Source organism: Manduca sexta, chromosome 20, assembly GCF_014839805.1.
Source record: "Manduca sexta isolate Smith_Timp_Sample1 chromosome 20, JHU_Msex_v1.0, whole genome shotgun sequence".
Lineage (NCBI taxonomy): Eukaryota > Metazoa > Arthropoda > Insecta > Lepidoptera > Sphingidae > Manduca > Manduca sexta.
The window spans coordinates 1,740,330-1,754,907 of NC_051134.1; the positions used below are offsets into that span (position 1 = coordinate 1,740,330).

At 32.5% G+C, this 14,578-nt stretch overlaps 2 protein-coding genes and 1 long non-coding RNA gene across 3 annotated transcripts in view; all 3 read left to right on the top strand.

The window, feature by feature from the left end:
• Window positions 1–2,700, top strand: part of LOC115446013 (decaprenyl-diphosphate synthase subunit 1) — a 43,261-nt gene extending 40,561 nt beyond the window's left edge. Inside the window, exons 7-8 of the mRNA XM_030172556.2 lie at window positions 106–300; window positions 864–2,700. Of these exons, the coding sequence (XP_030028416.2) occupies window positions 106–300; window positions 864–1,085 (417 nt within the window). The 3' untranslated portion in view covers window positions 1,086–2,700. The remainder of the gene's footprint in view (window positions 1–105; window positions 301–863) is intronic.
• A 4,062-nt stretch (window positions 2,701–6,762) lies between these two features.
• On the top strand, window positions 6,763–9,773 carry LOC119189969. Its single transcript, XR_005112689.1, has 3 exons — window positions 6,763–6,901; window positions 9,008–9,130; window positions 9,593–9,773. It is a non-coding gene; the product is annotated as an uncharacterized LOC119189969 (long non-coding RNA).
• An 86-nt stretch (window positions 9,774–9,859) lies between these two features.
• Window positions 9,860–13,052, top strand: LOC115445868 (the record flags this gene model as incomplete). Its single annotated transcript, XM_030172350.2, has 5 exons — window positions 9,860–9,937; window positions 10,029–10,121; window positions 10,188–10,699; window positions 11,622–11,694; window positions 11,959–13,052. Coding segments are annotated over 5 exons (918 nt in total), but the record flags the coding sequence as incomplete, so codon positions are not given.
• Window positions 13,053–14,578: the final 1,526 nt, after the last annotated feature.

The following is a 14,578-nucleotide window of genomic DNA, read 5'->3' on the forward strand; positions in this document are numbered from 1 at the left end:
TTTTGTCAATCATATTTATTTTATTATCCTTGCTTAAGTTCCAGGGTTATTGTATTTAAATATTTCAGTTATCATTTATTAATTGTGATTGTTTGGGTCTCGCAGGTAGCGTTACTAAGCGGAGCCGACGAGAGCACATGCGAGTTGGCATTCCAGTACGGACGGAACTTGGGCCTGGCGTTCCAGCTGGTGGACGACTTGCTGGACTTCGTGTCATCAGCGCAGGCCATGGGCAAGCCCACAGCCGCCGACCTAAAGCTAGGTCTGGCCACGGCGCCTGTATTGTTCGCCTGTGAAAAGGTAAAATAATATTGATCAAACATCAAATTTCAGAGTTCTTATTAGATAATAGATTTTTGCAACCAGTCATGTTTTGTGATCCCTACGTAACGAGTTGTTATATACAATATTAAGTTAGTTACGCTCGGGTAAAGTCACATTTAGAGATTATTATTTTATAATTCTTTTTTAAATAAGTGTTAGTAAAAAGACGAGCATGTCGCTCGCTCGATGATTAGAGACATGATCGCCCATAAAACGACAGCAACTAGGAAACGATAAGTTTCTGCATACTATGATAAGTATACTATCTACACAGTTGTTGTTTAAGAGTAGAAGGAGGGCAACTATATTAATGTTTTGAACGTTGATCAATTTCATGTTTAACCTTGGAACGCATTCAATATTTACAAATGTTTACAACTTGCACAACATAAAGTTTTGTTTCAACAAGTTTCACAAATTTATATGCATATTGATCGAATTCAAAAGAAAAGTTGAAATCGATCGGTCCTCAAGCGTTCTCTGTGGAACGTTCGAGGTCAGGAGGTGAGTGTGGCGCGTAACGTGCGGCGGTGTTGCAGTACCCGGAGCTGAACCCGATGATCATGAGGCGGTTCGCGGAGCCGGGCGACGTGGAGAAGGCGTTCGAGCTGGTGCACAAGTCGCGCGGGCTGGAGCAGACGCGCTTCCTGGCGCGCCAGCACGGCGCCGAGGCCGCGCGCCGCGCCGCCGACCTCGCCGACTCGCCCTACCAGAAGGGGCTGCTCGTCACCGCCGACCTCGTGCTCAACCGGATCAAGTAGTGCCACGACACTACACGAGCCGCTCCATTATAATTTATATTCAATATTCAATAAATATATCAAATGTAGAGTTATATTTGTGTAATCAGTCCGACTGATTGTCGAATGATCGTATGTGACGTGCGATATATGTATGGTTATTTATATATTTGTACTTATCTTTATGCGTCCTTCACTTGTGTGACCTGATTTATTTTAAGATAGTTTTCTGTGAAAATATTCTTAATGCTGTGGTCCGTCTGCGGCCCGTGACGTCGCAATGCTATATTTGCTGAGAGTGAGCGTGTACGTGACTACTCGTTACCAAATACCGCTGTACATATGACTGTACGATAATGTGCTCAACCGTCTAACGAAATACGATATATCGACTAATACCTGTACATACTACATAAAGAGATTGTATGCGGCTAATACTAATGGCACCAATTTAAACGCTTTGATACTCTTATAGCAACATTTTAGGTTCCCAATATAAACCAATTAATGTTTGACGATATCATCGTTCGTTATTTAAGTTAGTGCCTAGAATTAGCCTTCATTGTCTATATAATATTGTCTATTTGTTATTTTGTATCGTGCAATGTTTAAGTAGGTAAGCGTAGAGTTAGAGAGTACCTGTGTGTATTTCACGCGTTACGTCTCCAAGTTCATATAAAAATTCAGAATATTCGATTGTTTCTTATTATATATATTTTGATGTGTAAATACTGAGAGTCACTGGATAAGTTACCCGTGTTTATCTTCAAAACCAATTACCTCAATTTCTTTAGAGTACTTGTCGCGCCGCGTCGCGTCCAAGTGGCGTGCGAGTGTACGACGCGTGTTCTGTCGTAGTGTTACAAGTTAGTTGTATCGAACCGCACAACACGTCCAGCCAGGTTTGTTTAACTCGTATAGAAGCGTTTTATAAAAATGATATTAGCTAATTTAGTGATTAGAGTTGTAAATAACTTTTATTATGGTTCTGTGAAATGTTTCACAATAATGAGGTATGATTTAAATACTGGGTTGAAGTACACCAAGAGCACAGTATTTTAAAAACATTTTTTAAATATTCTTTTTATTTAACAAAATTTTAGTCACTAATAAGTCAAAATAGAGTTAAGCCGACATAAAAACCAAAACAAAGACGTGAAGGAATCTTCATTGTCAGTAGCTGCCGCTTATAATTATCGTCGAGACGATGCATGTGTTTTTATTCGATTAAACAGATTACTACTGTGTAATTTTTATGTGGCTATATGTGGTAAAGGTGTATCCACAATATAAAGTGATGGAAGTAAATTCTCCAAATTCCGAGAAACGTCAATTTTGTGCTTGCAAAATTGACCTTTCACGGCGTTTAACGCAATTTCGAAACAACACCCAAATGGCAGAAAATACTTTTGCAACAATAAAATGATATTTTCGTTGTTAAAGTCAACTCGTTTTGGTCCTTGTGTCGGCCAATATTATAAATGAAGGGAGAGGTGGTTTGTACATTAAACGACAATGGGAGTCAATGAATTTTATTTATATCATGTATGTACACATGTACGTAGCTTATACGTTTGTAAATATGATTACTCTGTAAAATGCTAAATCATGAATAATATAAACATTAGTTACAAAATATAGTTTTATTTTTAATTCCATGTCTCCAATCGTTTTTAAAGCCTAAAACAATAATGTTAAGCATGAGCAAATAGAAATATATATGAATACAGCCAACGTCTAGAAGAAATAGTCTTCCATGACTCTCTAATTACAAATATCGTAAATGACAATAGTTGCTATGTCTCTCTCGTAAATAACTTTTGTGATTTAACTTTTATTCTATTACCTATACAAATGATTAAAAAATTGGGTTAAATTTTTTTTTATTGTTTTAGTTTAGAACTGTTATATTTTTGTCTAAAAGATTTACTGATTTATTTCTGGTGATTATTTCGGAATCGAACATTTTCAAAAATGATGTCAATTTTTATGTTTTTAAATACAATTTTTTTTTATTTACTGGTTGAGATTTTTAGCAACCACATTCAATAAATATTTATAGTGATAGTTAATCCTTATACAATTATCCGCCTAAAATATAAGAAATTCCTTCAAAACAAAATATATGAATAGAATTTTTTAAAGATATTACAGTAGGTACAACATTGGTAAAAAACATTAATCTAATTTCCATATATAGTATATTTTTATAACTCTAAAGTGATCTTACATTTCCCACCACCTTGTTATCTGTTTGATGCGATCGCGTCGGTATTTCTATTGTTACAATTTACAAACGTGTCCTAGATTTTGCGGGCCTTTGTCTCTAAAAACCAGGGCGATTCGAATATTTAAATAACTTTAAGTAATTAAATAATAATCACTTGAGATACTTCTTAATATTTGTTCATCTCAAATGCTACAATATTATTAAAGCTGATTGTAAAGTGTAGTAAATGACATGCAACGTGAAATGTGCAAAGCGCGTGTTTGCGGCGATCGATGAGTCGCGGCCGGCACCGCCAGGCGCGCTCGGCTGCTTAAATATTTCCCCTTTATGTTATTCTAACCATTCTTCATGTTTGTAAGCCTTAGTATTTTTCGTAAAAGTAATTTATTCACTCCCGGCTCACGTAAAAGGCTATTTCCGCGATAAAATGTTGCCTAGATTTATCTGTGAAAGAACCTTATCTGCTAGTAAAGCTTTAAGCGCAAAAGGGCAAATTTGCTATTTATTATATGTCACTAACAGAAATCGTTAACATTTAATACCCTATCCATCTAAAGAGAAAAGAGAATAAACAACTAAAAAAAAATTTTCAGTTATTTGATCTTTTAATACAGAAGTAAAACGTGATGAAATTGTTAACATTGCATTTGCAGATCATACGCATACTTGTATTGTTATTATGAGTGAAAATATACTAGAAAATTAATCACGTTTTTCTCTGTTTTACTGGCAAAAAAGATAAGACAAGTCTGCTTTTATTATAATTTATGTAGGTAAGTTTTTTGGAAGATAATAAAATTTTATCTATCATAATTAATCAATAAAAATTTGAACGTGCAATATTAAAAGTTAAAAAAATAAGAAATAATTACATAATAATAAGTTTCATAATTCTCTTTTTTTTTAAGTTACAATTAGTATTCCCTAGCGAATGTTGCGAATGTGAAAGATGGCAAAAGTAGCAAGAGAGAGATTGTCAGTTTGTAAATCCACTGAACAATTATTTTCCTTAAAAAATATATTTGGAAGCATCATACGTTTAATAGACTGGCATTCAAAGTAAGATTTTTGTGACACAATGATACTTCTATGATCGAACTGAGCTGTTCAAGTATAATTCTAATAAATAAATATATTTAGAATTCCACATACCATAGTTTTTATATGCTCATTGTATATGGCAATCTCACCCGATTAAATATAGACATCTCTCATTATTCAGGGTAGATAGCAATATATATCTTTGTAAAAAGTATGAATAACGTTACATTCAAAAACTGTGCACGTAACTCAAAAAAACACATTGTCATGTCTTATCATCAAAGTTTTTAACACATCATAAAAACTTTAAGCTCTTTAGGAATGTAAATATGTACATTTTCCTTAGTTTTTTTTTTTTTTATAGACTGAGTTGAAACGAAATGTGTAATAAAAACTAAACAAAGTGAGTGGAAATGTGAATATTAAAATGAATATTTTCGTAATAAGATTTAAAACATGTTTTCAAAAATATTTATTACTGTTTTTAAATCATCTCCATGTTATCTTTTATAAGCAGGTACAGCCGCCGGCAAATGGTTGTTATTTTAACAAAGAAAACTAACTTGGATAGGTTTCGGTAATGGGAAAATGTTCACTAAATAAACTGTTTTTTGAAAATCTAGGTAGTTACTGCTTTTTAATTTTGAGCAGTAACATTTTTAAGTGTGAGTTAAGTATTTTACATATTATTATTTTTAAACATATAATACTTATACCTCGAGCAAGCAATTTCACTGTATCAAAAGAAGGTAGGTAAATTTTATTTATTATTCTCTATAAAAAAATTAAATACATTAATTTATTTCTGTTAAGTTAAAAAATACCGTGAAAGAAACATTATACGCACACTTTCGTAGCTCTTTGCTTAGTAAGGCTCACAAATGAATTACTATTGATGAATTGCAAATTCGTATCGCACCTTATAATGTTCATATACTATTGTACGATATCAAAGAACGAACGTGCGAGTGATCCATAAAAAGTTTATTTACCAAGTAAGTAAAAATTTATAGATTATATGATATTGAGCTTTTGTGTGTCTGTATTTAGTATTGATAATAGTGTACGTGTAATGGCGCTGTTGGAGATTTAAGTACTTAACTAATTTATAAATTAATCATTGCCTCTATTATTAATATTTATTATGTAAGTATGTATATATTTTTAAATCCGTCCAAAAATTTTCAAAAATATTATCTGTTTTTAAACTCTATATAGAGCTGTACTCGGTTCTTGTAAATATTGTTCATTATGTTAGTAAGTACTTGTTCGACTTTATTGAATATTATAAAATCGATATAAGTAAAAAATGATATAAATAGAATTAATTACATTAGGACTACGAATTTAGTATTTTTTCCAAAGGCATGATCCATTTAGTGCATTCGGCACACTTTTACCTGTATTTTATTTATAATGGACGTTACGCATACGTTCTAGTATTATTATTATAGTATAATTAACTGACGCTTAAAAAGTTTATCTAATTTCATATTCAGATCATTAGATATTAGAAAAGGAAATTCCCGGCAATTAATTTATATTAAAGTTTATAGTAGTTGTATTGTTGTCTTAAAAAATATTGAAATTTTATTTTTGATGTCGTACCGTAAATGTATATGGAAACGCTCGCCAATGCGTGCAAACAAATTCAGTCTGAACACTCGCGACTTCGCAAGTCATTTGAAAAATCGCCAGTAGTAAGAGTTAACCGCGCGGGAACAATCATTGAAAATGTTTGCTTTCAGTTTTGGTCCTGCTATTCATTCGTTGTTAATTAGTATATATTTTTTAATTTGCGCTTATGTAATATGAAATTCTTTGTTGGGACAAGTGAAACCGTAGTTTAAATGTTTGCTTTGCACTCAGCACGATTGCGTAGGTAAGATATCGTGTTCCCGCAGTAAAGACTGAGCTTTTAAAGTGATCATCGTTGTTTACTTTATAAATAGCACTTTGTCGAATATTTATTTATCAAAATATTTGCTACCGTAAATATTTTAATATTCTAATTACATTTACGGGGCTACACATTCAAGAGCTATTTTGACAGATTTGATTATATTGATTGGTATGAGGTTGTTTTTATTGTGATATTCCTCGTTGTGACGTAAAGTACACTAAAGACATCAGTCGTCAGCAGATAGATATATAGACTTTCAAAATATTTTATATCGTGGACCTGATAACTCAATTAATTACATGGCAAAGAATTTTTATACATAACTCCGTGATGCTTTATTTTTACATCTCATAAAGTCCATAATATAGTCAGAGGTCTGCAAATTACTCTAGCTCCAGTTCCACTGAAAGGTTAACAATGCACGTACGACGTTTTTATGTGTTCTTATAGGTAATTACTTATCACAAGATGACCCGATGTATCTGTTTTTTTAAACAATATTTGTTGAATATTTTTAGGAGACTAACTGCTCCTTCATCGGGATCGTTGCGACGCAGAGTGCGCGAGCGGCGACAAGCGGAAAAAACTCGCGCGGAAGGAGAACGACTCGCGAGAGAACTCCGTGAGCAGAGAGCTATAGATAAACTTGAGAGTCAGAGAAAGGTAAGAGCTTAACGATGTTGAGAGACAAGATAATTCCAATGAGTTTAATTGCATTTGTGCCGTTGGTATATTTAATTGTTGCCACATATTGAATTTTGACTACGGATTATATGGAATTCAAATTGAATTTACATTGCAATGTACTTCGGTATCTGTCGACATGATATGAATGGAGTCTGCAGCTAAAGTTATAGGATTGTATGCTTTTGAAGTTATATACCTAGTTAAATGACTATGTATGATCTGTTTGACAAGATTTTAGGTAGGCAATACAACGGTTCTAATTATATATTTTAAAATTCTCACATGTGTCAACTTACGTATTTTATTAAATATTAGTATTTAGTCGGTCAATTCCAGTCGGTTTTCGGCAAATAAGGAGGTATATATCCTAATAATAAGAAATTTTTACTTTATCCATTTTTGAATTGTCGTCCACTTAATTTTTACCAATGAACCCTGTACCTCCAATTAAATATTTTGTAGCTATATAATGATCGAATTGTTATATCAGTAGACTTTGAAAATCAGACTACTCACATGTATCATAAATTGAGAGAAAAATTCGGCGCCTGAGATTTTAGCAAGCAAATTACAAAGGTGTTTAATGGTAGATAAACATAATTTCCTTTACTGATTATTCCAGATAAGCAAAATTTATGTGTTTAACTAAAATCATTTGAGCATTAAGTTATAGGCATTTAAATTCAATGGTCCGGTCATTAGATTTTAATAACGACGACAAATAGTTTGTTGTGCTTATGATTTTTATTAACATCACCTGCATAATTTAATTGGTTATATTTTATATACATATTTTCTTTAAAAATAACTTTTGTTTCACTAAATAGATGTTGGCAACATATAATCACTTAATACTTGGTATAAAACAAATTTAAGTTCTTTGGTATTTGACGACCGAAAATATAAGTATTTAGATTCTTCTATCTCCGCCAGGTTACATTTATATAGCTTTTAGGCATATAAATTTTAGCAATAAATCGTCACTTAGACAGTAAAACGTAATGCATACCAGTGATATATTTAGGTATCAAGTTACAGGAATTGTGTGTTAGATGTATGACATTAATCTAAAATAGCTTCCGCAAAATTGTTTTTGGTCAGTAATAAAGTTTCGCAAATAAGTAAACGGCATAACAAAAACCTTTAAACTTGTCTGCAGTGTTTTATGTGAGGGCCGGTAACTCCTAGTTTTCGGTCACGTAATAATGAAAAGTTATATTAAGTAGTAATATGTTTTTTAGTATATTGTGTAATCTCAGTTTTGTGTAATCGTTTTTTAAGTAGAATTATACCTTATTGAAGATAACTTAAATTAAAATCTAGTGGCCAAAAGCGGGCTAAATCACTTTTTTTTATAATTTTTACATGACATTTTTACATAAAATAGAATGGGAACAGGCCGAAGTTTGTACATTATACTTAGTTATTTAAAAAAAATAAAATGGGGGCGGAGGTTGTCTTTATTAGAGTAATAGAAGTCAAAACAACAGTAACTATTTATAATGTCGTTTCTCTGTCGGCCAGTATGTTTTTACACGCATCACGCAAAAATTGTTGCATTTTCAACGATGCATATTTAGATGTCTAACTTAAAATATAGACTCCATTCTTTTTCGGTAAAATATAAAGCAAAACTTTTATCCCGCAAAAAGTATTTCACGTGGGCGAAACCGCGAGTAACAGCTGGTGTACAAAACATGGGTTGTAATTATTAAAACTAAATTATATTACGCATCGGAAAATAGGTACTCCACTGATCTTTGTCAAAGCTTTCTTAGAAATTGTTTTTCAAAATAGCACATACGCTTAAACCGCAGAAAACAAATTTCGCATGCTTTTCTTATGATCTGTATACCCTATCAAGATTACAACAGACTATATCTTTTTGTTATTTATTATTTTTCATAGTTATGTTGTCAAATAAGTTTATAGCCATCAGGGATTGCTAATATCACTATCGGTAAAACACAAAAACTTTCGCATTTATGACACTACTAAAGAAGAATGGAAGCCGCGATATGACAGTGGCATGACATTTAGAAAGCCGTAATCCGCGACATAGTGACCCACTTTGTGCTGCAGGCGCGCGAGGAGCTGGCGACGTACGAGCCATGGGGACGGGCGGGCGGCGGCGCACCCAACCCGCAGGGCGTGCGCTTCTCAAACATACGAGCCACCGGAATATTTCCCGAGGACGAACTTAGAGTAAGAATCAAAGTTTTAAGAAAAAACGTAATATCGTCAATGTTTATGATATACTTGTAAATGACATTTTTATTTTGAAATATTGTAGTAAAATGTAATAATAGCTAATTAGTTTAGTCAGCTGATTTAGTCTATGAAATTACTAACGTCGTAAGTTCAAATACGTAGGTATTGGTGGTTGGACTGCACCAGTTCCATCCACCTCGGTAAACCAGTGACATGCTTGTCTCTAGGTATATAAATAGCTATAGCCTGACTTTCATGAAATTTCGTGACCTTTAAACATTCCATGAAAACATAATTGCTGAATACAAATTGCTTATAAGTAACAAAGTGAAGTTAACGAGTTTTACCATCATGTAGGCAGTCAATCAAGGCTTAGTCATATGCCTTTTAGATTCGTTGAAATGCACTAAGCTAGTTGCAATTAAAATTTTAACTATTATCGTGTCATTGTTTAAGGGTGTTTCGATATACGAGGCGTGTAGAAACTGGGCATTAACACAACAACGTCGTAAGCGACAAACTCCAATAAAACTACGAGAAGATCCACAGTTGTGTTATGCGGAGAATCTGCGTAAAAGTGTGGACAATGACATCCGATACAAGCAGTCTCCGAATCAACAAATGCTTTATAAGCAAGATCTGGGCAAGATTCCTTATTTTAGATTTTACCTTGCTTTTAGTGATATCTTGAATCAATCAAATGATATCGTTAATTTATTTGTTTTAGATGAAATTATAGAACAGAGACGAAAGACTACAAAGGAGGAAATAAAGCGAGAATTAGAACAGGAGCAAAAATTGGTAAATTTTAACTGAATAACATAAATGCGTCAATATATTATATATATTATCAATGTTACCAATTAATTTATTTATCAATGTACTGATTTAGCTTAACATGGATGGACCATGGGGCAAGCCCGGACCAGGCGGAACAATTTGGCGGCACCCTCGCAACATTGGCTTAAATTTCTCGAAGTCTATGGTAAGATTTTACGTTATGACTGTTTTATTAAGTTGTTATAACATAAGTATATCTTTTTAAATTCAGGGTTGGACCGACAACGAAATTTTTAGTAAATTAAAAGGGGATCAAAGGGGCGTAAAACTTTCTTCGCTTACTTTACCTAAAGTAAAGAGAGACGATGATACATATGGGGAAACACCGGACAAAGAAAATATTAAACCATCTCTAATTGACAAGCTACCACACATTAGTTATAACGATAGTCCAACTGGAAGTGGCCGAGACAGAAGAAGAGAAATGGATGAAAAAGTCAAAGCTATTTATGGCACTAACCGTAAATACAAACGTAGTCCTAAGAAGAAAAAGTTTATCAAAAGATTATCTAACGGCGACAAAGTAAGCAGAGTGTGTCTTGATGAGTACGATAATTATATTGAAGGCGATGTTGTAACTCAAAAGAAACTCACGCCCGAAGCAAATATTTTGAGGGTTACAGGAGGTATAGAGCTGGTGCCGTTACTCGCGAGGAGAAGGCGCGTCGGCGCGAGAACTCTGCCTTCCAGCGATGTTACGAGACCTCCGGACCAACCGTGTCAGTACGTATTAAAACCAATTGTGAACCGTAGGTCAATGAACAACTAAAGATAACCATTGTTACTGACACATTGTGTTTGATATTGCCGCCTCAGTAACGAATTCTATAAAAAGGTATTGTGTACCTATCGAGCATAGATTATTTAAGAGCATTTGAACAATTTTGTCACTATACATAAATTACTGTAGGAGAATGGGCTTTTAATTCTTCGGCATTGACTTATGAACTTTTATAAAAAATAGAAATCCAATAACATTTGGCATAAGCAGTACGCGTAAAAAAAATAATAAAAAATAATATTGCCTGAGGCTTATTTATTACTACCATGATAATTAAATAATTTTCTAAACTTATGCTTATAAAGAGTACTTAATGCATATTTTTTTAAAATAATGAAATATGTCACTTATATAACTTGTCCTGCTTTTGTTATATCTCACCAAACACCTGAAATAATTTATATTTATTAAGTTCTAATCTTTGATTCAATAAAAAAAAAAAATAATTACTTAATATATCTACTTATCGTAAAGTTTAATATAGTAGTACTTTACACAAAAGTATTTTGGTTGTTTACAAAAGCTTAGTAATAAATATCGATGAGGTAAAGCATTTTTACTCAATATTCTGTCATCCATCATCGATTGCAACGTGGCTGCGTGGTTGCGTCACGGCTTTCTATCTGTAAGAACACGCACCGCGTGACATCACATGGGTGAAGATTTATAGTTTTCATTAGCTCCATACCACACGCTTGCCACCGCCACTTATTGATAATGATCAACATGTTACCAGATCGACAAAAATGCATTTGAATAAAATGAATACGCGTAATTGTTAATAAATAAGTATTACGCTTGTGATTTTAACACGTGTGGCATGTCTTCTTATTTTAGAAACAAGTGATGTTCATTGCTTTACAGATGGCGTGAACTTCAAGTTGATTATTTGAGAGAGCTCAAACGTCAAATGCGTGTTAAATGCGAGCAGAAAGAGGTAAATCGATAATTTATTTTGTAATCATAATCGTTACAAATATTCTCCTTGCTCGACTTTAAACAGAATTTAATTTATACTCAGTTCAACATTTACTGAGGTATTTAAACTGAATTATTTAAGATGCCTACATCATAATATTTTAATGTAGATAAAATTTCTAATTATTACCGTATAATGTTATAGTGTTATATATGCCTACATCACCACATAAAATATGTTAATTACCTTCTTAATGATGTTTTCTATATTTTATGTATATAGGAGAGTCGTCGAAATTCCGCGGAGAGTGTCAAACAACACCACGCCACATGGGCTTCGTTGTGGGGGCGCCCAGGACATGGAGCCCCACAGCAACGCGGACGATATGCTCGAAGTAATCTGGCGCAGTTGCTGTACGTCCAACCTTTGTCCAATACACAATAACTATCACCAATAATTGGAGCAAGTTGATGAAGACTTCGTACCTCAGTTCATTATTGTTAAAGTAGTTATATACTGACCTGTTATTGGTCAAATGAGAAGGCCAATAGATGGTATCTCGTAGCATAATCTTTCTAAACATATCTCAAACTTGGAGCTTCTTAGAAGCTATAAAGAGATAATGTAATGCGTAAATGAAACTTTCCCAAGAATGTAAAACTCATTAAACGCATACATATTACATACGTATCGAGTGCAGCACATAATATCAAAAAGTAAGTTATGTTTCATGCAATTCCTTAGAAGTTAATTCACTTACTTAGTTTATATTTCAAAGAAATTAGTATGATAATATAGATTATATATAGTGCCAAGTGGAAATATATTAATTTATAGGGATGTCACTGCGTGTATAGTATATAAAAAGTATGTTAAAAAAGATATTATGTAACTTAATGCGTTCTTGTAACGATGGGTTATGGTAGTGCATATCGTAAGAGTATTGTGTCAATATTATGAGGCATCTTAACACAGGTAGAACGCACAAGGTAGCGTTAACTCTCCACAAATTACTTAGAAGCGTGTGTTAATAGCGAAGATTAATTGATATGGACATTTCGCCTTAGATATGTATGTAATTTTGCCTGCTGGGTAGAAATAAAAATAGCGGTTAATATGCGAATATAGCTTGCATTGTGTAATGTTTATATTATGTAATTGAATTCATAATATTATGAGTTAAATGTGTTACAGTATCTATCTACAGGATTTGTTTTTCAGATTTTAGCCTTACCCGTTACTCATGTCTATATTTTAATAATAATAAATGAACTGAACTATTTATAGTGTACAGTTATCAATAACAGTTTACATTTTGTTTTTATTTCCTTTCAACATGAAGATATGTATGTAAATCTTAGATAAGAAAACTTGTAAATTTAGGAAATATAGTGTGATGCTTCAATGAGTTTCAAATACATTACTGTGGTCTCTTTTATTACATCAGTTTTTATTGTTTCCAGTTTATTTACGAAGTTTATCAGAATCACTTTAATAGATCTACAGCGGGGATGTTACACAATACATTCCAATGACCTCGATGGGTGGTCTTGCGTAATGGTTGCATCCATGCGCTCGACTTGATTTTGACCTACGGTATTGAATCAATGCATAGAATTATATCTCTCAGATTCCCGTCACTGTCAAGGTAATCAGTTATCTAATTGAGATTCTTGTAATGTCAAAATATCAGGGATGCCGGTAAGATTATCTCTTTATGTTTTAATTTAGCCTCGTCGCTGATAGTCTCATAAGTTCATATCAAACAATTTATCTTTTGAGGCTTTTGTTTTTGGCTTTAATTTACTGTTTTGATAAAACTTACGTAATAGAACTTCGTCATGTAGTTTTAATAATTCGGATAAAATATTTTTATTTAATTATTTATATTTTCGAAATTAATTTCGAATTTTACATAATTAAGAAGAAATAAGAACGGTAGATAATTAAATTCCGGATGATTTCGATTCTGGACCTGAACACTTAAATTACCACTAGGATTAATAATTTTTTCGTCTTGTTGACTTGTGATCAAAAAGAATTATAATATATATATGGAAACTTGTGATGATTGATATGTTATTGATATTTATGTTATTGTTTTTTATTTTTTTTTAGTTTTCCTTAGTAATAAGTATCTATTGTTATGGCTGATGTTAGAACTTTTCATCGTTTAATGTTGATTTTCCATTACCTTTGTTATACTATTCTCAAGAACATTTTTCTGATCTGATAGAATCCTCTATTTTTTTATTTATATACCGTTGGGGACTTTTATTTAGATAACTTATTGAATCGTCATTACTCAATTAATAAATTGCGTAAACATTTTATTTTTGGCTGGAAAGACTAAGCCTGAATTAAAGTATCTATATTTTTTAGTCAGCACAAATAGTCATATCATATTTTTCGGCAGGAATTGTGCATTTTGTAAATAAAGATAATGTGTCCGATGCCATGTAGAAGCTTTGCACGCCATGCCAAAATTCACTTCAGTAAACAGCTGTACTATATATTATAACTCATTATATAAAGTACCTGCTTATTTGCAGTTGATGTTTTTAAATTATTTTATGGTGGTTAAGTCCGTTAACACGTTTTACAGTGTAAAAATTCACATTTCGTTACCATGTACTTTATTATAATAGGTCTATCGTGACTCATAACTAATATTTAATATTCGTGATAGTAAAAAAAAAAGATGCATTTCATAAATATTGCGTGAACGCTACCATGCGTGTTTTACTAGACAATTATAAATCATTACCCATCCAATCGTTTTTATATTGGACTGTTTAAAAGGCAATTACAAATTATCATGAAATTAAGTCTGAAATTAATTTGTTCTTTATTATTAAACAAAATTTTTTGGCGGTTTTAACAAAAATTTTACTCGATATTT